The sequence below is a fragment of the Carex rostrata genome, chromosome 15 (genome assembly GCF_964058835.1).
Source record: "Carex rostrata chromosome 15, lpCarRost1.2, whole genome shotgun sequence".
Lineage (NCBI taxonomy): Eukaryota > Viridiplantae > Streptophyta > Magnoliopsida > Poales > Cyperaceae > Carex > Carex rostrata.
The window spans coordinates 8,045,954-8,069,323 of record NC_135932.1 but is presented as its reverse complement, the minus strand read 5'-3'; the positions used below and the strand labels follow the sequence as shown (position 1 = coordinate 8,069,323).

Here is a 23,370-nt window from a genome sequence, read left to right as displayed (position 1 = left end):
GTATAAAATCATGTTTAATTTTTTTGTTTTCAAAAATTGACAAAAATAAAACCCTTGAAATTTTAACGAGTTTTTAGTAATACCCTTGGAATAATTTGAAATAACCACATACTTTGACGAAAAACTTTGTGGAAATAAAGGTTTAAGAAATTGGAAATTTAGGGATTTAAATTTTTTTTTTTGAAAATGCAACTTGTTTGTGAAAAACGAATTCAGAAAGATCGGGATATCCATAGGTATGATTTAATGCCTAAGGATGTGTGTATTCATGATATTTTGCAAAAATATTGAAAAATAGTCAAGTTGAAAATTTTTAGAAAAGAAAGACTTCGTTTGCTTATGTTACGGCGACATGACGTACTTATAGCAATGAGTCATAGACACTTTGCTCCGCTAGTTTAACCGATAAAGTGACCGAGTTTGCACTAACCATGTGAGTTCGTGTAATGGAAGGGTTGAACCAAGAGCATGCGAATGCACTTTTGAATTAAAACGGTTGGGTATGGATTAGCTACCTATAACTAGCCGGTTTTGTTCTAAGGATAAAGATTTATAGTGTCAACAAAAGAAAAATAAAATTTTGCATATATCAACACACGAAGTCTGTGATTTTCTAACCTAAGTTTGATTCAAGCTTGGAGGATTTTTAAAAAGAATTTTTGCAAATAGGAATGCATTTTTTGTAACAAATTTAGATATCCGAAGTTTACAAATTCTAAATCTTTAGGGAAATAAAAGTTAGAGTAATTGAATTGTGGGGTGAAGCATGATTAGCCAAGGGTTGCACTTTAAATTTGTACAAAATTTACGTTGAGATTTTTAAATTTTGGCAAGATCATACAAATTTTTCGATTGACAAACATACTTGATATAGGGTTAAATTAGAGTTCCAAGTTTAGATGTTGCTTGAGGGCAAGCAATGTTCAAGCTTGGGGGAATTTGATAAGCCAAAATTGTATCTATTTAAACCTAGGGTTAGGTATGTAAATTAAGCCAAGTTTTGGTTAAATTAGTTTAAATTAGGTTTAATTAGGTTAGAAATGTAGAAAAGTTCAAGTTACTGCCCTAGTTATGTTTGTTTTACAGGTAATCAAGTGTTTGGACCTTAACGAAGCAAAACGGGTGAGTTAGCACAAAGAAATGAGCTTCTGCCAACATTTATTGCGGCCCGCAACGCACTGTAGCAGTCAGCCAAAAATAGAGTCTGAACTTAAAACGGCCATAACTTTTGACTCGTAACTCCGATTTAGGCTTGTGACCACTTTTTGGAAAGCTAACGAGAAGATCTACAACCTGAGAATATAAAAGGAATGTATTGCGACCCGCAAAGACTTTTATTGCGGCCCGCAAGGACCTCTTCATAATTTTTCTACGCAGTCTGTTAACTGCTACAGTACATTACAGCCCGCAATGAATGTATTGCGGCCCGCAATTAGGTCGGTTCAGAGTCCGAATTTGCTATTTTTGGTTGGTTATTTCTAGGTTTTAAAGGGGGCTATAAATAGGAACCTGTAGAACAGATTGGGGGGACGTTTTTTAGGCAGAATTTCTAGGGTTTTAACAAGGAAAAGCAAGGAATAGCAAGAAGAGAGAAGAAGGGAGGAGAGATCATTGATCAACCGGTTTTATTATTTTCTTTTCTTCCTTTGGAACTCTTTTATTCTTTTGATTTGATTTGTATCTTAGCCATGACAGGCTAAGGACTCTTTTAGGGTAGATTAGGGTTGTACTTGAAACTTTTGTTATGATTTAGTTGGTTTTATTTTATATATTCTTGTTCTTCTTTATGATTTATTCTTTATTTTAATTGATTGTGAGGACTTAATCGAAATCACATGAAACCCTAGGATTTGGTATTTGCAATTGAGAAATTGAATATTAGGTCCAGACCATAAGGAATAGGGTATTTGATAGGCTAAGTACCGAGAGGTGACGCTTGTCTTATACGGGCTTTACCTAATAGTTTAGAGAATTGTGCCAAGTACCGAGAGGTAAAAGATAGTTTTCTAGATTTATTGGGACAGTAAGAACTTAATGACTTTAGATTAGGGTAGCCAAGTACCGAGAGGTGACGTTTATTCTAATTTAAAGATGATATTAATATAGAGATATCTCTTTGTACCTACAACACCCAACTGTGCCTTCATAACTAAAAGAACAAATTTAATAAACCAATTAGTCATAACACTAGTGGATAGGAACCCTAAGAAACCCTACTTTCTCATAGTTGTTATAAACCGAATTTAGCTTTAAGACTTTAGTTTAATTCAATTTAATCACAACCAAACCATCCTAAAAACAAACAAATTTCTTTTATTTTCTTTTACTAAATTAAATTGATTAATAAATAAATTCATTGTGTTTTTTTATTATTCAGTTTTTATTCTATATTCATATACTTCGATTTATTAATTTCAAAAGAGATGAACTGTTAAATGCATTGTTTTAACAACTTTTATTATAGAGAAATTTAGATATATACCCATCACAACTTCTTCAATTAGATATTTCCACATCCAAATTTGAAATTTAGTTATTTCCCCATCTAAACTCACTTATTTTATAAATATACCCATTTCAGAATTTTTTCACTAAACAATGCATATTAATAGTGATTGAAAATTAAAATGACAATTTTAACCCCTTTTAAAATTGGGTACTCTCTCTCTCTCTCTCTCCTCACCGTATCTTATCTTCTGTGTCATCTCCTCTCCCCTCCCCTCAAAAAATTTATTTAGCTAAATCCTCCATCTCTCTCCCATCTCCTCTTCTCTCATCTGCTATTAGTTTCATTTTCTTTTAAAAGATAAGAGAATAGCCCAATAAATTACTTCACTACTTGAATTTTCCTCTATAGTGAGCAATTATTACTGCAACTCTCAATTTTAGAATGACCACCAATTAGGCGAATTGGGAGATTGTTCCTCAACAATTGTACCATTCCATAATTTTGTGAATCCACAATTTGTGCAATGTTAAACAAAGAATCTTAGCTGACCAACACACCCTAATCATCAGCTTTAACTTTTTATAACTCCTTGAGTCAAACTTTTTATTCTAACCTTGGATCGATCAGATTATTGGTTTTACAAAGTCGCTACCACATGCTTCAAGACGTTTCCCTTTCTACTTCCAGCTCGTCTTAAATAATTATTGTTTCATATTTTTCGTAGAGGCCATTGCCAGATCAAACCATTTAAACTCAGTACCAGCTAGTCTTAAGCAATCAAGTCAAAAGCAAGGTCTTAACAAGCCATCCAGTAGACCCACGCCATTGCCAGAAATAGCAATATGCGACACGTGCACTAAGTGAAATGCTATATCAGATACTATTAAAGATAAAAATTAATTAACATAACAGCTTGACCTTCTTTTCCCTCAAAAATAAAAATTATAGTTGCTTAAATATATATAATCGTCAAAGTCAAATGGTAAGATTGAAATACATATCTGTTACCTTGGCAGCATCAGGCAAGGTCCTTGAAAAAGTGTGGATTTGCCTTTATTTAAGCTCTTGCAATTGGCAATTGAATAAACTCAACTATGTTTAAGATTTTTTTTTATTCAAGATTATTTATTTTTTGAAGGTTGTCGGCAATTACCAAGCAACGTATATATTTATAAAAAAGAGTAGTTATTTACAGAGTCTTTAATTATGTTCGTAACTTATGTTCGGTGGAGTGCTTTTCTTCCTTTCTGTGAGTGGAAGAATAAATAATACGGGAGAAATATAAAGAGGAGAAGAGATCGAATGAGAATAAATGAGTGAGAGAGAGAGAGAGAGAGAGAGAGAGAAAAGCACTCCGAATCTGCATCCTCTGCATTAACTCAAAAGAGAATCTTTTCAGTTAATGAATATGTGCCTCTGATTGTAAACAGAGCCCATCCAGTCTATACCTATAACATAGGAGGTCTTTAATATTTGTGCGGATCTAATTCGCAAGAATCTTAAAGCTGATCGGACGGTCCTGATGTATTAACTCAAAAGATTCCTTTTTGAGTTAATGCAGAGGATACGAATTCAAGCTCTATCGGTGCAATTGACTTGCAATTGCAACTATATGTCAGAGATAAAATGTAATTTTACTTCAACCTTAATTGCACAACCGCCGCATCAGTGAAATGAGTTTTAATTTCATTTATGGCCACGTCAGTGTTATTTTTGTTCATTTTCTTCTTCTCAGTGAAATTCACCAGTTTATCTCTTTTTCTCTCTTCCTCTTTTGTCCACACATGGCAGAGAGTATTTGCATCTCTTGTCACTTAAGCCATGGCTATACTCTTCTTTCTCTCTTCTTTTTTGTTCTCTCAACAGTGGATGTCCATGTCTTCTCCCTTCCATTTCTTTTTTCTTTTTTTCTTTTTCAGTTCAAATAATTACATCATGGTGTCCATTCTATATCAAAGCTTTGTTGAATACCACAGTCCCTATATAGTGCCTATGCACATGCACCTGTATGAACTACTAGCATCAACAGAATACAAAATAACTACAGATAATAAGCCATGACTGCAACCACGTACTTTCAAAATATCTACTGACTTCTCCATTCCATCTCTCTCTCTCTCTCTCTCTGTGAATTGGGGTTTCAACTTTTGAACCAAGGAAGAACAGAGGCTTTTATAGAATCCATATAATTAACGAACCAGCAGCACATACCCATCTAGATAGATCTTGTTTGGAAGGGAGAATTGCTTCTCATATTCTTGTAATCTTCATTTTGCGAGAGTCCATCTAAATCGTCAGAAATCGAAGTCGAAGAAAACGAAGGAGAACCTTCTCTCTTTCTCTTGTAATTTTTCTGGAGCGTGCACAGTAAAGTGAAGAGAAAGTAATTTCTCTAGAAATGTGTACTGAACAAAAAATAATTTTTAATTTTAGAAAAAGAGAGTACAGGACGGTGGGACAGTGAATAGAAATAAAAGACTTTGCCAGATCAACATTTTGAAAGCGTTTTGCAAGCTTTCATACTATGAAAGCTTTCAAATTTGAAAAGGTCTCTCCATCGGTGAAAAAAAATATGCAATTGACACGTCGGAGAGAGAAAATGACAGATCAGCATTTGCAATTGCATTTAAAAGGCGTTGGAGATACTCTAATGGACATATTTCTAAAGTCGGACTATTGGATGATGTAATTGTCAACATAAAACAAAATAACAATTAGCTGATTGTGATCTGGTACAATGCAGTGGTTAATTTTGAATCAATATCATTCATACTGTTTTTGCGGTTAATTATTGTTCGTGAAAAGATCCTATCAAATAATAAAATATGACTTGAGATGGAAGTATGGAACCATTTACCTGAACTTTTTTTTATAGTTTTTTTACAGTTATCTTTCATCTGTATTCGTGAAAAACACTATGTTCACTGCTTTCTTCTTAGTTGTTGGTGTGTATAATTGTGTTGTCTGTGGTTCTGTTGCGGTGCTTGAGCTAAAGGGAAGTTCGTAAATTTGGATAAGAGCGATCATAGTTCCTTGAGCAAATCTCCATTTTTTAGGGGTTTATATGCAAAACCCCCCTCTTTGTATTTTTTTCTCTTTTTATTTAATTATTCAATGTTTTTTCAAAATTATTTACACCTCGGATATTAATTATTCTATATCTTAAGTTTGTAGTTAATTGTATAGCTTAGTTAACATGTGTAATTATGAATTTGTGATTGTTTAATTATTTTAGATATCTTTGTATTGAGTTTGCATGTCGATATATAACAATGGCTGCCAAGAAAGTAATTGTATTTCTATGTTGTGCCATGGCACAGGGACAGATTTGCTAAGATGGAGGAGCAGTTAACAGTATTGTAAGAAGGTAATTATCTTCTTTGATTGTATTGAGGAAAAAAAAATCTAGATTCGAGAGAATTCCGGTTCAGACAATGGGCCTATGACCTTGCGATCGACTCGGAAACTAAGTGGAAGCAAAGGGAAAAATAGAATTGGCTTAAAAATGGGGACAACAACACTAGATTCTTTCACTCATTTGCTTCGGCTAGAGCAACAAGAAACACTGTCACGGTTCTAATTGTGGAGGTTGAGACAACAAATGAACTTGAAATCAGGAGGGATTTCTTAGTACATATGCAATGTTAAACGGATCGTTGCTTTGCTGAGGAAAAAAAAAACATTCACTTCCAATTTGTTCAATTTTCCAAATGTAGACAGAATCCTGATGATATTCTCACTACTACAGAATAAGTGATTGTACACGGACATAAATAGGAGAGCTACACGGATTTCCTACCGTGTGGAATGTGAGGGTTTAGAAATCCCTGAATATTTACACACGGATATTTACCCGTGTGCGATTATCGAGAGCTACACGGATTATTACATAAACAACCGTGTACAAACGCTTGCCAGCGTCGCTCTCAAAATAACCGAGCTACACGGATATTTACATAAACAACCGTGTATGATTACTCTTTCTATGCGGACATTTAGCTAAATGTCCGTGTACAATTACTCTTTCTACACGGATATTTAGCTAAATGTCCGTGTAGCTCTCTTATTTTTTTTTATATGTTTAAATACCTTTCTACACGGACATTTAGCTAAATGTCCGTGTACAATTACTCTTTCTACACGGATATTTAGCTAAATGTCCGTGTAGCTCTCTTATTTTTTTTTATATGTTTAAATACCTTTCTACACGGACATTTAGCTAAATGTCCGTGTACAATTACTCTTTCTACACGGATATTTAGCTAAATGTCCGTGTAGCTCTCTTATTTTTTTTTTATATGTTTAAATACCTTTCTACACGGACTTTAGTTAAATGTCCATGTAGAATTGTTTTTTTTTTCAATTTTTTTTTAATGTTTAAATACATTTCTACACAGACTTTAGTTAAATGTCCATGTAGAATTGTTCTTTTTTTTCCCATTTTTTTTTTGTGGCTAGCTTCCAATTTTGTTAGTCATTTAAAATTAGAATTCCAAAACAGAGAAACATTAAACAGAGGTCTTTTAAACTCATAATTCGAAAACTATACAACTGTATAAATAATTTATGTACACTAAATTATACAAAATTATACAAATCCATATTGAGCATTACAAAATTTAAATTGAAACTGCCTTGTCCACATACATCTGACATCGTCAATTTGCTCCTTGATGTAACACTTTTGCTTTGGTCCATACTACAATTATAATTTGGTATTAGTTAGTAACAAGAAAAGGTAGAAGATTACAATTCATGCAACATATATATATACAAAGCCTTTTGTACATGCAATCTCATGTGATAAAACATAACATATACTCCTCAGGATCCAATACAATGTTTGTACAAAAGTTATATCCTTACCACTTAGTAATCACATGATCAAGCTTTGGCCCAAAATTCAGTAAGTTGGGCTCAAATTGCCAAAACTCTTGGTTATGATCTAGTTTGGACCGAAATTTCATACAAACTAAGGCGTATTAGATCCAACATACCAAAAAAGGAGCTCCCATGTGATCCATGACATGATGCCTCTTGGTTAAAGGTCTCCAACATATTGCATCTCCAATAAGAATCCATTGATCAACATATATGTGCATACATAATAGGGAATAAAAATTCTCCTTTAAAATTTTCATCCAAAATTATAAGAAAATGTTTATATATAAAATTAGTCGAATCTGTCTAGCTTTTATACGAACCATTGAAAATCAATTTCGTAAAAAAAAATTATTGCATCTTATATGAATTTACGATGGCTCTGATACCAAATGATAGTCTTAATAATTCATGACGTGTTTTGCAATTAAAAAAACACAAGCAATCCAGAATCTGTAAATTCAAAATAAAATAGCAAAGTAATTTAAATCTTACAGTTCTGAAGTGCAGACATCTTTAGGCTAAAGCGTTAGTACTGATCTTCAACGGTTTTTCTCAGATCTGATGATGGAGACCTTAGGCGTTTTCTTTACTTCTCACTTTCAAAAAATGGTCCACATTACACTAATTATTTACATTATCTTAACAAATCAAGCATGCATGCATTAATTAATAATTGACCTAAATAAGCAATAATAAGCTAGTAACAGAAAAGAGAAATATATATATATATATATATATACATGACTAAGCTTAGCAAGATAGAGAGGAGAAATACAAATTAACTTCAAAGATCTCAGATCCTAGCTCTTTGTGCACAGAAATCAGAATGACACTTCTGGAAGGAGAGAGAGAGAGAGAGTATTAATTGATCAAAACGGCGCTGCTAGAAGGAGGTCTTTTATATAACCAAAACCCTAGAATAACCTTTCTACACGGATTTTTTACTTAAAAATCCGTGTAGCTCTCTCAAGGCTTTCTATACTGTTATTTAAACAAAAAACCGTGTACAATTTTCACCTTTCTACACGGCTCTTTATTAAACGTCCGTGTTGCTCTCTCAAGTTTTCTACACTGCTATTTAAACAAACATCCGTGTACAATTCTTACCTTTCTACACGGTTCTTTAATAAATATCCGTGTAGCTCTCTTAAAGCTTTCTACACTGTTATTTAAATAATAATCCGTGTACAGTTCCTAATAAACGTCCGTGTAGCTCTCTCAAGGCTTTCTACACTGATTCTTTAATAAACAACCGTGTAGAGATCCCACAGATATTTCGGGCTTCCAAAAAATTACAATTTCTCCACGGTTTTTAGGTAAAATTATCAAATCCGTGTACAATGTGCAGTGTACAATGACCATTTTTGTAGTAGTGTCTGTTCATGAAATTGATAACTGGGTTGAGCGTATATGATCACAAACTTGTTTGTAAATAAATTACATTTTCCGTAATCTATGATTCTAAGTTACAAACAGAATGCTTGATGCCACAACAGAAGCACAGACAGAACAAATATACACATCAAACAAAAAATCAGTGAACATAATTAATGTTAGTACCAATAGATGACAGGTAACTGGAAATTCATGACAAATTAGTTCAGGTAAATGGTTCCATACTTTTATCTCAAGTCATATTATTATCTGATAGGTTCTTTTCAAGAACAATAATTATCCTCAAAAACAGTATGCATGGTATTGATTTGAAATTAACCACTACATTGTACCAGATCAGAACCAGCAAATGTCATCTAATTATTGTTTAAGTTGACAACATAGTTCAAAAAATCAGCCGATTCCGAGTCAAATCGGCCGATTCAACTCGGAATCGGACGGGACCGGGCCGATTTTTGCCCGATTCTCGAGTTTGTACGATTTTTTCCAAAAAAATCTGATGAATAGTGACGGAATCGGCCGATTTTCCGATTTTCCGTCCGATTTACACCGATGCAAGCCGATTTAAAGCAAATTGAGCCGATTTAAAGAAAAAATATTTTCAATTTCACTAACCTGTGCCGATTTTGACTCGGCGGTCAAAAATCCGATTCCGATTCCGATTCCGATTCCGATTTTTTGAAAGAGTCGGTCATTATAAATTAATGTGTCCGTAAACAGTGCATGGTCTATGTGATCTTCGCTGAGTGCACTAGACAGTGTTGTTTGTATTATGGCAGATTATATTACTGATGGATTATGACTATATTTATACTAGCAGTGCCAAATTGTAAAGAAAAAAGGAGAATCAATTTCCATTTGAAGTCTATGGATTCTAAGATCTATCTTGTGGCAGAGCTATTGACATGTACTCCTAGAGCCGTGAGACAAACACTGTCGGCGCGTCCATGGAAACCGGTAAACCCTCTCGGATCCTTGTAGAAGAAGGGAGTCCCTTGTTTTATGCCGAAAGAACACATCTTGCCATTGTTTGTGCTGAGTTCCAGATATGTAATGCCACCTCTGCTGTAGTATCCATCTATTCGAGTAATCGGAGTTTCAGGTGGAACATGAACCTGCAAAAAAAAAAAAAAAATAAATTATACATTAAAGAGACACTACTGGCATGGTTCTTGCACCAGAGAAAATAACATCGATTGATTTTAAATAATAATTTAGTTAGTTGAATCGATAGATCATATGTTAATTTAAATGATTGGGGTTGTATACTTGTAATTGACCATAAATATATATATAAAAAAAAGTGTATATAATTTTTTTTTATTGGAATATGCTGGCACCACACATATTGTTGCTATATACATGTCAGACCTTTAAATTCGGTGCAAATTAATACGTCAAATTGACATTTATGATAAGATTGAAGGATTTCCTCAATGAAAAAAGATAAGTATTATTTTATTTATTTTTTTCCTAAGAATTAATAGAGCAATTTGCCACAAGGGTTGCAAATTGCAAAATCTAATAGGAAGTTCTGAGACATAGTGTCATATATTTTATGTACAATATCTCCCCGAAAAAAAAGGCCCCTGCGGCCCCCTGCCCACAACAACAATAAAAAAAACGAACTTAAGTAGATAAGAATAAATGTTAAACGAACATTAGATATTAGACAAAAACATATAAAATTAATAGTTACCACTTCAAAAGCGTTGGAGTACACAGACGATCCATGTTGTGGTGCTCTAAAAAGGTCGTTACTGAAATCTTTATAAACAGTTTGGATTGAACCGATATAAGAGCTCGAGTAACTAACAAAGATACTCTCTATTCTTTCATGAAAACCATCGTCCCAGCTTGTACCGTCAGTACTTCCACAAGGACCGAGCGGTATGTGTAATTCTCTGACCTATATTTTCATGCAAAATGTTTCTAATTATTAGTTGATTCTTGATAATAAAAAAAAGGTGTACTTGCTAAATTGTAAGTGGGTGTGCAGTACTATGTTAAGGACTTAAGGTTAGTGATTAGTCATAAAATCGGGATATATCCTTTTCCTAAATTACATATTGCCAATTAAAGTTATTCATAAAATTGTAGAACAAAACTAATGAATTCCGAAAAGATGATCAATAAGTACCAGTGTTACAATATTCATTCACACGTTATCTTAAGCTTGAGATTGTTCAGGTAAGCACACTTGTATATATATATTTATCAGCTTTAAGCAACTGATTAATTAAGGGTGGTGATTAGGTGACTCTTTGATTCTGCCGGAACTCTTAATTACACAATTAATGGCATATATATTTGCGTTGATCTCCTATCAAAAATGGAAAAGATCAAGCTGGGAATGTAATGAAATCAAACCTTCCAAGTTGCTCCCAAATGGTGTCCCTTTTTTGTAAAACGAGCAACAAAATCTGCAATAACGTACCTTTAGATACCAAGAAAAAGTTTCAGAAGCTGTGACCATTTGTTTTTTTCCTCTTTCTCTCTCATACCAAATACACGATCTACGGATTTCACCACGCGCAAATGCAACTCTAACAGAAATCGGTGGAGTGCTTTTCTTCCTTTCCGTGAGTGGAAGAATAAATAATACGGGAGAGATATAAAGAGGAGAAGAGATCGAATGAGAATAAATGATAGAGCCATTTGTCAGCTGCTGACAAGCTTTAAAAAAAAATGAGAGAATAAATAATAGAGAGAGAGAGAAGAGAAAAGCTTTTCTTCCTTGGAGAGCTTGAATTCGTATCCTCTGCATTAACTCAAGAAGGAATCTTTTGAGTTAATACATTAGGACCGTCCGATCAGCTTTAAGATTCGTGCAAATTAGATCCACACAAATATTAAAGACCCCCTATGTTATAGGTATAGACCGGATGGGCTCTGTTTACAATTAGACATACCATATTCATTAACTGAAAAGATTCGCTTTCGAGTTAATGCAGACGATGCGAGTTCGGAATGCTTCTCTCTCTCTTTCTTTCTCATTTATTCTTATTCGATCTCTTCTCTATCATTTATTCTCATTCCGTGGAGTGCTTCTCTCTCTCTTTCTTTCTCATTTATTCTTATTCGATCTCTTCTCTATCATTTATTCTCATTCCGTGGAGTGCTTCTCTCTCTCTCTCTACCATTTATTCTCATTCGATCTCTTCTCGTCTTTATATCTCTCCCGTATCATTTATTCTTCCACTCAGGGAAAGGAAGAAAAGCACTCCACCAAACATAAATTACGGACATAAATAACAACCAAATTTTGGTTTAGAAGTTAAAATAATGTTCACTATATGAGTGGTCGTATGTTCCTATGCTAATTGGATTGTAAATATTTATAGTTGAAAAACTTGATTTAATGTTTAAAAAATAATAGACACATTAATTCTATTGTTTCATTTTTGCTTCTTTAATGTGGTCCAATATATGCTAGAATATTTTCCAGCAGGCCCCTTAACAAAGACTGACACTACTAGAATTTTCATTTTTTTCAAGGGTAGCATCTGTATTTTCAAGGGTAAGAAGGGCCCTTGGAAATAAAATCGAGTTTGTTGACACATTTAACTATTTTCAAGGGTAGGCCCTTGGAAATAGGAGCGCATGGAAATCCCTAATGCCAACCCTTGAAAATGCTTGTTATCCACTCTTGGAAATACTTTTGCATGACCCATGACCCGCTAAACAGAACGAATACTATATTTTATTGATAGCCCATATTATTTCCAAGGGACTACTCTTGAAAATATTTTGGTAAGTTTGTTTATATTATTTTATAGTGGGGCTCATGGAAATGCTGGAGCAAAATACTCTTGGAAATATTTTGTTGATTCAGTTTATATTATTTTATGCTAAGGCCCATGAAAATGCTGGAGCACACTCTTGGAAATATTTTATTGATTCAGTTTATATTATTTTATAATTAGATATAATATTTTCATGAGGCTACCGTTGGAAAAGTTTAGCTCTTAGAGACAGAAACATTTTTGATTATTTGAGATGCCCCTTTGAATGATGAAAATAATAAATCACAACAATAAAACTAGTACAATAAACACCCACAATTCCAATTAATAATACTAAATTATATAAAAAGATTACTAAATAACACAATAATAATATCATATTATGCAAGTATCATATTTACAAAATCAAAGTATCTCATTATTCAACACAGTTTCATATATCTATGATCAGAAAAAATCCACCTACAATTTTTCTCAAAACAAGAAAAGTGTCAAAACCATTAAAAAAAACTCAACGCAAACTAATATATCCCCACTAGTTCTAACTAATATAGTGTACAGGGGGGATTTCATTATGAATATGTCTAATAATCATGAATATCAATTACATTTTCTTTTGCTATATTAATTTTTTTCAAGATGGGATTTCATTGTAGGAGTAAGGCTAGTGACTGGTACCAAGCCGGTACCAGCACATCAGTTTTACAACTGACCATATGTCAGCATTACACAACATATATACCAGTAGCATTCTTTTACTAATATAAACTCTTTCTAATAGCTAACCATGCAAAATAAAACCTGAGTTACAACCCAAACAAAACAAGTCTGGCAACAACTATTACACTTTTGCAAATAAGTCCACATAACTAAGAAAATATCAAAAACTTGAAATCAGCAGCTAACAAATAAGCAAACTGTCAATTTCCAAATGGTTCAAACAGCCGATTCAAACCGTTAGACGTGGTCTGTATATCAACAACATGTGCATGGTCATGCTCAAATGTAACCTGCTCTGCTGGCTTGAACTGCTCAGCCTGCACAAATTATCAAAAACACCAATTTAAAGCAAAAAAATAACATAAAAAGAAAAGACATTTATTTTCTGGAGTGATTCAATGTCATAGTTATTAGGCAGACTAAACTCGATAATCAAAACTATAGGTTAGGCAAACAAAGCAAAGGAAACCACTTAAATTTTCCTAACATCAACCTTTTTAACAAAAAAAATTGATTTCACTTTCAAACCCTTTCCTAATAGGTAACTATGCAAAATAATTTATGAGTTATAAGTTATAATCAAGTGTGCTCCAGAAAGGGTTAGCGGAGGGGAAAGGGTTTATATCGTAATTGATAATTTGGTTTACTTCCACCTTTGACATTTCACAAGTCATGTACCCCTTTGACATTTCACATAAGGACTGTACCAGTACACTAAGATAGAAGTAAATCCAATCTCCACTTGATGATTGTACTTTTCAGCATTTAGAATTTGTTACCTGTCTTTCCTGCTTTTTGAGAAAAAAAAACAACAATTATAAATACAAAATTATTAAGGAAAGCATGTACCAGAACAAGCATAATCAAGTAAATAGAAAGCAAATAGTAAATCAAAATACAACTTAAAGCATACAAGTCAAAAAGCTAACTGCAGAAGTGTATATTTGGATTTCATCATAAATTTTATTTACATATGACTATTTTACCCTTATTTTCATATGACTATAATACAAAAACATGAGACGCACCATCATAGGAACGAAGAAAGTTGTCTTGCAGAAAAAAAATAGCCAAGTCTAATGCTTGTTACTTGTACCTAAAATCAAGTGAGTCAGATACCAAAAAGGATGTTGCGCCATTATAAATTATAATGACATATCATCCGTCGAGCATACTTATTAAAAATAAAATCAAAAGTTTATACTTCTTGATCCATGGAAATGTTTCTTAATCTGTCTATTTGATTTTGCCTAACCTATAGTTTTGATTATCGAGTTTCATTTGTCTAATGACTGTGACATTGAATCACTTAATCGAACGGTTCAGATTTATTAGTTCTCATTAACAAATTAACAAATTTGATAGGAAGGTATTGCTGTGTTGCAAGGTGTTGAATTTTTTTTTGGAAATACTGTGTTGCAAGGTGTTGAATTTTTTTTTTTGGAAATACTGTCTTTAATATTTCCAAGGGATAATATTTTTGGGTGTATAGCAATGTGCAAGTACACAGTGTTGTGTTGTAATAGGTTTTCGACATTTTTTGATACAATGTGTGTTGATTATGCTATGTTAATGCTTTATTCTTATTAAAAGGTTTATGCTTATTAAATGCTTTATGATGTTTTTCTCAATGTGTTTTCTATCGATTTGTAAGATGTGTTCTCAGTTTGAATGGGAATTGGGGATTGTAAAGGAATACTGGGTTGGTACCGGGAGGATTGTCCAATGAAAGCATTCTGGTACCAAAAATAGGAGGCTAGTAATTCCAGAGGTATATTCATGGAAAAAATGCACGGGCCCATTCAAATAATAGTGCCAATTTCTTACCAAGTGGGGCCCACTTTCGCTGGTCATGGATATGCTGGGGTGGGTCCCCCGTAAACTACCCTTGAAAATACTCAAGTGGGTCCCAGGGGTGTCACCCTTGGAAATGTTCAAGTGGGACCCATGTTCCCTCCCCTTGAAAATAATTTGGTGGGCTCCACGATGCTCCCCTTGAAAATAATCTGGTGGGCTCCACGATGCTCCCCTTGAAAATAATGTAGACAGTGGCCAAATTTGAAAGCATTTCCAACGGCCCTTTTTCCAAGGGTAGTCTCTTGAAAAAAGCTAGAAAAGAGTATTTTCAACGGTCCCCTTGAAAATACTGACTATTTCCAAGGAGGGTATTATCAACGGTAGCATTTTTAAGGGTAGCGCTTGAAAATGACGATTTTTGGGCTTTTTTCAAGGGTAATCCCTTGGAAAAAGCCATTTTTGGTAGCATTAAAAAAGAGTGAATTCTAGTAGTGTGAAAGCTATAATTGGATTGCTATATGTTGTGGGTACACCTCTATTATTTGGGCTAGAATTGGGCCCACTATTATTCCAACCTTTCAACAAATCATTAATCCCTCGGTACATTATGTGAATCATCTAATTTCTAAATTTGTATTATGCTATCTGCGGAGAAACTTTTTTTTTTCAAAAATTTCAACTTAAATTTAAATTAATTAACATAACAGCTTGACCTTCTTTCCCCTCAAAAATAAATATTATAGTTGCTTAAATATATAATCGTCAAAGTCAAATCGTAAGATTGATATGGCATCAGGCAAGGTCCTTGAAAAAGTGTGGAATTGCCTTTATTTAAGCTCTTGCAATTGGCAATTGAATAAACTTAACTACGTTCAAGATTTTTTTTTTATTCAAGATTATTTCTTTTAGGTTGTCGGCAATTACCGAGCAACAGATATATTTATAAAAAAATAGTAGTTATTTACAAAGTCTCTAATTATGTTCGTAATTTATGTTCAGTGAAGTGTTTTTTTTTCCTTTCAGTGATTGGAAGAATAAATGACACGAGAGAGATATAAAAAGGAGAACAAATCGAATGAGAATAAATGAGAGAGAGAGAACCACTCCATAGAATGAGAATAAATGATAGAGAAGAGATCAAATGAGAATAAATGAGAGAGAGAGAGAGAGAGAGAGAGAGAGACACTCCGAATCTGCATCGTCTGCATAACTCAAAAGAGAATCTTTTCAGTTAATGAATATGGGCCGTTTAATTGCAAAGCCCATCCAATACATACCTATAACATAGAGGGTCTTTAATATTTGTGCGGATCTAATTCGCACAAATCTTAAAGCTGATCAGACGGTCCTGATGTATTAACTAAAAAGATTCTTTTTTGAGTTAATGTAGAGGATACAAATTCAAGCTCTCTAAGGAAGAAAAGCTTTTCTCTTCTCTCTCTCTATCATTTATTCTCATTCGATCTTTTCTTCTTTTTATACCTCTTCCGTATCATTTATTCTTCCACTCATGGAAAGGAAGAAAAACACTCCACCAAAACCAAGAAGTGCAAAAAACAATAAGGCCCCTACAACCGAATAAGATTCTTTTTAGACACTATAAACAATATAAAAATCTACAAGAAATATTCTTTACTGATATAACCAAAGTACAACCCCATAACCAATTGCATATTGCCAAGTTAGCAATCCAAGGCTAAGTCCATCTGGACCCTTAGATGCTAGGCATCAGAAAGTGACCAAATTAAACTGTAGTAGATCTGTAGATAGAAAAAGCTGCTTGAGACCAAACATCATGTGTAGTAGTAGAAAGTGAGATCACAAAACAAGCTATGGTTTGCTACACTGAAGACCACATGGAAAGGACCCAGCAAATCCCGTGCCTCTACCTCCGCGTCCTCCCAAATCAAGGCTCATTCAGGAAGGTTCTTCGGCTGCCAATTCGAGAGATATCCCTCAAAGGCAAGATGGGGCGCTCCAATCAAGTTGTCGGCTACAGTGCCATGCAACCCTAAGTGAAGAAGAGCATTCACGGGCCAGAATTAATTTGAAGAGGAAATCGGCCCAGTTACAAGTGAGGCTGATAAGCGGACGGATCCAAGCCCAAGTAAAGGAATTAACTTGGACCTCACACCGGATGGCTTTTACCAGGTCCGTGTAGATTACGAGTGGTGTACCAATTTGGCACACAGCTGTGGCATGAACGACTCGGAAGTCGACGAGACGGTGGAGGAGGAGAACCAGTACCTCCATGAGAACCCCATAATAGCGCAAGAACCTGAGGAGATGACCAGTCAGAAGGGGGAGAAAGGGTATGTACTGACTCATTTTCTAGTGATGAGTACGAGACAGACGGATTAAGTTTCTCAAATTGGTCATTTCTTTTTTCTTTTTTTCTTTTCTTTTTTCTGAAGCAGAAGGTGTATTTGGTTTATCTACGAAACAAACAAAATTTCTATCTTGGAACACAAGAGGGTTAGGGGGTTTACAGAAGTGCAATGGAGTTCGGAATGTGATTAGGCATTCCTGTTGTGATGTAGTGTGCTTGCAAGAATCCAAATTAAATGAATTTAATTTGGCTTATTTTTCGAGTTTTTTACCAACTTTTTTTGAGAAGAACTGTGTTTTTATTGATGCTATTGATCATTCTGGTGGGTGTATAATCACGTGGCGAAAGAATTACACAAGGGTTAACTCGTGGTCTACAAGACACACGTGCACAGTGGTCCTCAACCAAAACAGTTTGGGTGAGACCTTCACAGTAACTAATGCTTATGGACCTAGTGAGGATGCTTTAAAATCTGAATTTTTGATTGAGCTGGGAAAGGTGGCGGAACTTGTTAACACCAAATGGATTTTACTTGGGGACTTCAACTTAGTCCGATGGATGGTTGATAGGTCTGGGGGAACTAGAGCAAATAACCTCATGGACCTTTTCAATGAGTTAATAAGTGGCCTTCAGCTGATAGATGTACCTCTCAAGAACTGCTCTTATACTTGGTGTAGCAAGAGACCCAAACCGGTCTTTTTCAAGGCTTGATAGATGTTTCATTTAGCCTGAGGGGAATGCAATCTTTCCGATTATCACACTCCATCTCAAGAGATAATGATAGAGGACCACGTTCCACTGGTGCTATCTTGCAAACATTGATTGCACACCAAGAGATAGCCAAAGATGGAACTTTTTTGGCTTACACACTCCGAGATGCATCAGGTGGTGAACAAACTATGGGGGCACCAACCAACTTTAGCCGACACTCATGCTTCCTTCAACCACAAAACAGCTAGTCTTCAGGTAGTTATGGGAAGGTGGCACAGGGACAGATTTGCTAAGATGGAGGAGCAGTTAACAGTATTGTAAGGAGGTAATTCTCTTCTGTGATTGTATTGAGGAAAAAAGAAATCTTGATTCAAGGGAATTCTAGTTGAGACAAAAGGTCAAACAATGGGCCTATGAGCTTGCGATCGACTCGGAAACTAAGAGGAAGCAAAGGGCAAAATGAAATTGGCTTAAAAATGGAGACAACAACACTAGATTCTTTCACTCATTTGCTTCGGCTAGTGCAACCAGAAACACTGTCACGGTTCTAACTGTGGAGGGGGTTGAGATAACGAATGAACTTGAAATCAGGAGGGCTTTCTCAGTTCATATGCAATGTTAAACGGATAGTTTCTTTTTTGAGGAAAAAAAGAACAACATTCACTTCCAATTTGTTCAATTTTCCAAATGTAGACAGAATCCTGATGACATTCTGTTCATGAAATTGGTAACTGGGTTGAGCGTATATGATCACAAACTTGTTTGTAAATTAATTACATTTTCTGTAATCTACGATTCTAAGTTACAAACGGAATGCTTGATGCCACAACAGAAGCACAGACAGAACAAATATACACATCAAACAAAACATCAGTCAACATAATTAATGTCAGTACAAATAGATGACAGGTAACTAGAAATTCATGACAAATTAGTTCAGGTAAATGGTTCCATACTTTTATCTCAAGTCATATTATTATTTGATAGGTTCTTTTCGAGAACATTAATTATCCTCAAAAACAGTATGCATGGTATTGATTTGAAATTAACCATTGCATTGTACCAGATCAGAACCAGCTAATGTCATCTAATTACTATTTAAGTTGACAATTACTTCATCTAAGAGTCGGTCAATATAAATTAATGTGTCTGTGAACAGTGCATGGTCTATGTGATCTTCGCTGAGTCTAATTAATGTGTCTGTGAACAGTGCATGGTCTATGTGATCTTCGCTGTTTGTATTATGGCAGATTATATTACTGATGGATTATGACTATATTTATACTTGCAGTGCCAAATTGAAAAGAAAAATGGAGAAACAATTTCCATTTGAAGTCTTTGGATTCTAAGATCTTGTGGCAGAGCTATTGACATATACTCCAAGAGCCGTGAGACGATAAGCGCTGGAGCGTCCGTGGAAACCGGTAAACCCTCTCGGATCCTTGTAGATGAAGGGAGAACCAGTTTTTGTGCCGAAAGAACACATCTTGCCATTGTTTGTGCTGAATTCCAGACATGTAATGCCATATTTGTGGAAGTATCCATCTATTCGAGTAATCGGAGTTTCGGGTGGAGGATGAACCTGCCAAAAACAAAAAAATCAATTATGTATTAAAGAGACACTACTCAGTAGTGACTACTGGCATGGTTCTTGCACCAGAGAAAATAACATCAGTTGATTTTAAATAATATTTTAGATCATATGTTAATTTAAATGATTGGGGTTGTATACTTGTAATTGACCATAAATATATATATATATATATATATATATATATATATATATATATATATATATATATATATATATATATATATATATATAAAAGTGTATATAAATTTTTTTATTGGAATATACTGGCACCACACAAAATGTTGCTATATACATGTCAGACCTTTAAATTCGGTGCAAATTAATATGTCAAATTTACATTATGATAAGATTGAAGGATTTCCTCAAGAAAAAAAGATAAGTATTATTTTCTTTATTTTTTTCCTCAGAGTTAATAGAGCAATTTGCCTCAGGGGCTGCAAATTACAAAATCTAACAAGAATTTGTGAGACATAGTGTCAGATATTTTACGTGCAATATCCCTCCAAAAAAAAAACGAACTTAAGTAGATAAGAATAAAAGTTAAACGAACATTAGATATTAGACAAAAATATATAAAATTAATAGTTACTGCTTCAAAAGTGTAGGAGTACACGTCAGATGGTCCACGTTGCGGTGCTATAAAAATGTCATTACTGAAATCTTTATAAACAGTTTGGATTGAACCGATTTCACTGCTCGAGTAAGTAACAAAGATACTCTCTATTCTTTGATGACAACCATCATCCCAGCTTGTACCTTCAGTACTTCCCCAAGGACCGAGCCGTATGTGTATTTCTCTTTTCTATATTTTCATGCAAAATGTTTCTAATTACACTACTACAAAAAGTTTAATTACTAACAGGTTATTAGCCACGGTTCCGATATTTTTTTAATGAGCTGTGGGTAAATAAGAAAGTGAGATGGTCAGATGACATGTATACACGGTTGAACCGTGGTTGTTATGGTTCAAACAATTTGACCGTGGGTAAAGGATTGATATTATCAACGGCTGGGTTAGGGTGCTATTTACCCACGGCTGGGATTGGAGGAGCCGTGCCTAAAGAGGTGTGGGTAAAAAGACTAAAGGGTGTAAAGAATCGTAAATCTCCTCAGTTACTGTTTTATTTTCGCTCCCTCTCTCACTTGGGCGATAGTTTCATTTTCCTCCTGCTCTCTCTCTCCGAGGGTTTCCAATATCGATCTCTCCGTCACTCAACCCAAATCTACCCCTCTCTATCCGCCGCTCAGCCCAAATCCGGCTTCCCTCTGCCTGCCGCTCAGCAACTTCGCCCCCCCTCCCCTCTACTCCCTCCTCCGCTCCCTCCGTCGCTCAGCACAATGTCGCCCCCCCTCTCTCTAGGTCAGTACCGTTTCTCTTCGTTGGGTTTCTTTTAGTTCATCTTCATCTTTAAAACAGTTTCAATCACCACGATTGTTTTTCCCATTGTAGCTTATTCTTGATTTCTTGTTATCAGGACAGGTAATAGTCTTGAATCCAACTACTTATCAGTGCCTTTTGTAAGCATATGCATATGAAGTAGCAAATTTTGTGTATTGCAATCATTACTTGGCTTTTTAATTTCATACCTGAACAAGATCAGTACTTAACATTCTAGATAAAATTTATATTAGTCTAGATCAGTACTTTGGTACCAGTCAGATCTACACATTTTTTAATGCATGAACATTAGTATCGTTGGGGTATGAACAATTATGTGTGCTTGCTACTATGAACAACTAGTATCATGTATGAAACTTGACTAGAGTTTATATGCATTTTTTTTACTATGCTTGCTGACATATCTTGCTGACATATAATATTGTTTATCATGTGTTAATTAATCTTGTTTTAAGCTATTAAATTTGTCTTGTTAAATTTCAGATTTGTTAAACCCCATATCAAATCAATCAGATGAATTAATGTCAAATGGGTTTTCAGGTGTTGAAGTTCATAGTGTACAACCAACAAATTGGAAAAAGAAAGGCCCTTCCCTGTGCAAAAATCATGAAGTAGTACAATTAGTAAGCAATCAATTAAAGTATCTTTTATTTCCATTCTTGTAAATAGTTATTCTTCTAATCTATAATTAATACTAATTACTATCCTTTATTTTTCTTAAGGGCTTTTCTGAAATACATTAGTAAAGGAGGGTCACATACTAGCTAGAGAGCACAAATTGAAAATGATTTGGTCCTGGATCATGGTAAACACACTAACTTAAAATTAAGTTAGTTATGAATACAAAAAACAGTTTATGATGAGGGGATGAGAGTTGTAAAGTAGCATGCAAAGAGAAAGCTCGGGCAAGAGTCTGCTAAGAATTTAAGAGAGAATTGATGATGAGTACTGGATCAATATGTAAGTTTAAATATTATTTTAATTTTTTATTGTCAATTTTATTGCTATGATCTATTTTTGCATTAATTTTAGAGAGTGTGGCTTAACCATATTATTACCAGTATCAAGCAATGTTGTGCTCAACAACCTCTTTTTGGTTACATCAGTGGCCATTATTTTGGTGTTTGTCAATTAGGGTTACTTGAGATTTGAGTTAAATTTATTTTTACTGAATCTTTTTTTGCACTAGTCAATAGTCACGGTGAAATAGAACATTTGCCAGTTTCTGTTCCTCAACAAAGAAGGGATGGGAGCCAAACTCCCAGCTATGAACACGCTACAGAGTCAGTTACAAGGTAACTTGCATGTTATGATTTATTTCTTGTTTGGGCCCTTCAGAATTCTTTTAAAAATTTGGGTATAAGTATAACCTGCAAATTAAGAAACATCTTCTGTGCCCTCAAAAGTATGAACTTGTCTAAAGTACTTCGGCAGTACTAATGTCTGAGATTTATAAGTACGTTTCTTGTATGTTTCCAGGGTGAGGATGATCAGTATTTCATAAACAATCTTGAGCTTCAGAGTGATGTACCATAAATAAGTGTTCTCTTCTATTGCAAAAACTTGACTGATAAAAAATTAGATATTGAGTTTGTTGAGATTTGAAGGCCTGTGGGATGTAATGGAGGTGTATTTGCATCGTGAGTAAGACTGGAGGCTACACACCCTTCTAAGGAAGGTGACACAACTAAAACTGCACTACCTTCTATGGTCATTAGGTTGTAGAGAAAGCAAAGGATATATTGTGTGGTGAACAAGGGTCAGGGTCCCTTAACACTCTTCTAAGGCATACTCTGTTGAGACAAAGTTGCAAAGATGGATGTGAGGAACAATAGGAGGAAGAAATAATTGAAGTACTAGTCTAGGAGAAAGTTGCTCTAACTTGACCCGTATTCAATTTTCTTTTCTTTATGACAGATTCAAATTTGATGGTGGTTTGTACACACCTAATTTATAATTCATTTTTACAGATTTTTATATACTTGATACAAGCAAACCCTTGTTTGATATGTGGTTTGTGTTTATTATTTAATGTTCTCTGTAAATTAATTTAATTCAATTAATGAAAAACCTAAGTTATTTCAATATTTCTAATTCACATTATGTATGTATCTGCTATTTAACTAATATAGCTAGATCATCTTTACCCACGGCTTCACCTGTGATGAATTTAAAAAAAAAATAATAAAAAAAAATGAATCACCATTATCCACGTTTGCTCTGGAGTCAGCCGTGTGTAAATAAAAATTTAGTCACGGTTAAGGGACCGTGGGTGTACTCTGGAATCAACCGTGGGTAAATGAAAATCTAGTCACGGTTAAGGAACCGTGGGTGTACTCTTCCACT

At 34.4% G+C, this 23,370-nt stretch overlaps 2 protein-coding genes and 1 long non-coding RNA gene across 5 annotated transcripts in view; 1 reads left to right on the top strand and 2 right to left on the bottom strand.

Annotated features, from left to right (window-relative positions):
• The window catches only part of LOC144566105 (PYK10-binding protein 1-like), an 85,180-nt gene that overhangs the window by 27,315 nt on the left and 34,495 nt on the right, over nucleotides 1-23,370 (bottom strand). Inside the window, exons 2-3 of one of the 2 annotated variants that reach the window (XM_078315987.1) lie at nucleotides 20,215-20,427; nucleotides 19,260-19,613 (exon numbers count right to left, since the gene is read on the bottom strand). The exons of the other annotated variant lie outside the window; for it this stretch is intronic. Of the exons in view, the coding sequence (XP_078172113.1) occupies nucleotides 19,377-19,613; nucleotides 20,215-20,427 (450 nt within the window). The 3' untranslated portion in view covers nucleotides 19,260-19,376. Of the gene's footprint in view, nucleotides 1-19,259; nucleotides 19,614-20,214; nucleotides 20,428-23,370 lie in introns of those variants that run through there. 2 annotated transcript variants of the gene reach the window in all.
• Nucleotides 9,509-11,369, bottom strand: LOC144566103 (PYK10-binding protein 1-like). The gene is made up of 3 exons (XM_078315984.1): nucleotides 11,166-11,369; nucleotides 10,428-10,637; nucleotides 9,509-9,843 (listed from the first exon to the last, which is right to left on the bottom strand). The coding sequence occupies exons 1-3, from the start codon at nucleotides 11,202-11,204 to the stop codon at nucleotides 9,610-9,612; spliced, it is 483 nt and encodes a 160-aa protein (XP_078172110.1). The 5' UTR covers nucleotides 11,205-11,369; the 3' UTR covers nucleotides 9,509-9,609.
• On the top strand, nucleotides 20,460-23,001 carry LOC144566112 (uncharacterized). 2 transcript variants are annotated; one of them, XR_013515138.1, is made up of 4 exons: nucleotides 20,460-20,985; nucleotides 21,565-21,984; nucleotides 22,214-22,319; nucleotides 22,504-23,001. It is a non-coding gene; the product is annotated as an uncharacterized LOC144566112 (long non-coding RNA). The 2 variants fall into 2 exon arrangements; XR_013515137.1 differs by having other exon boundaries at nucleotides 20,474-21,984.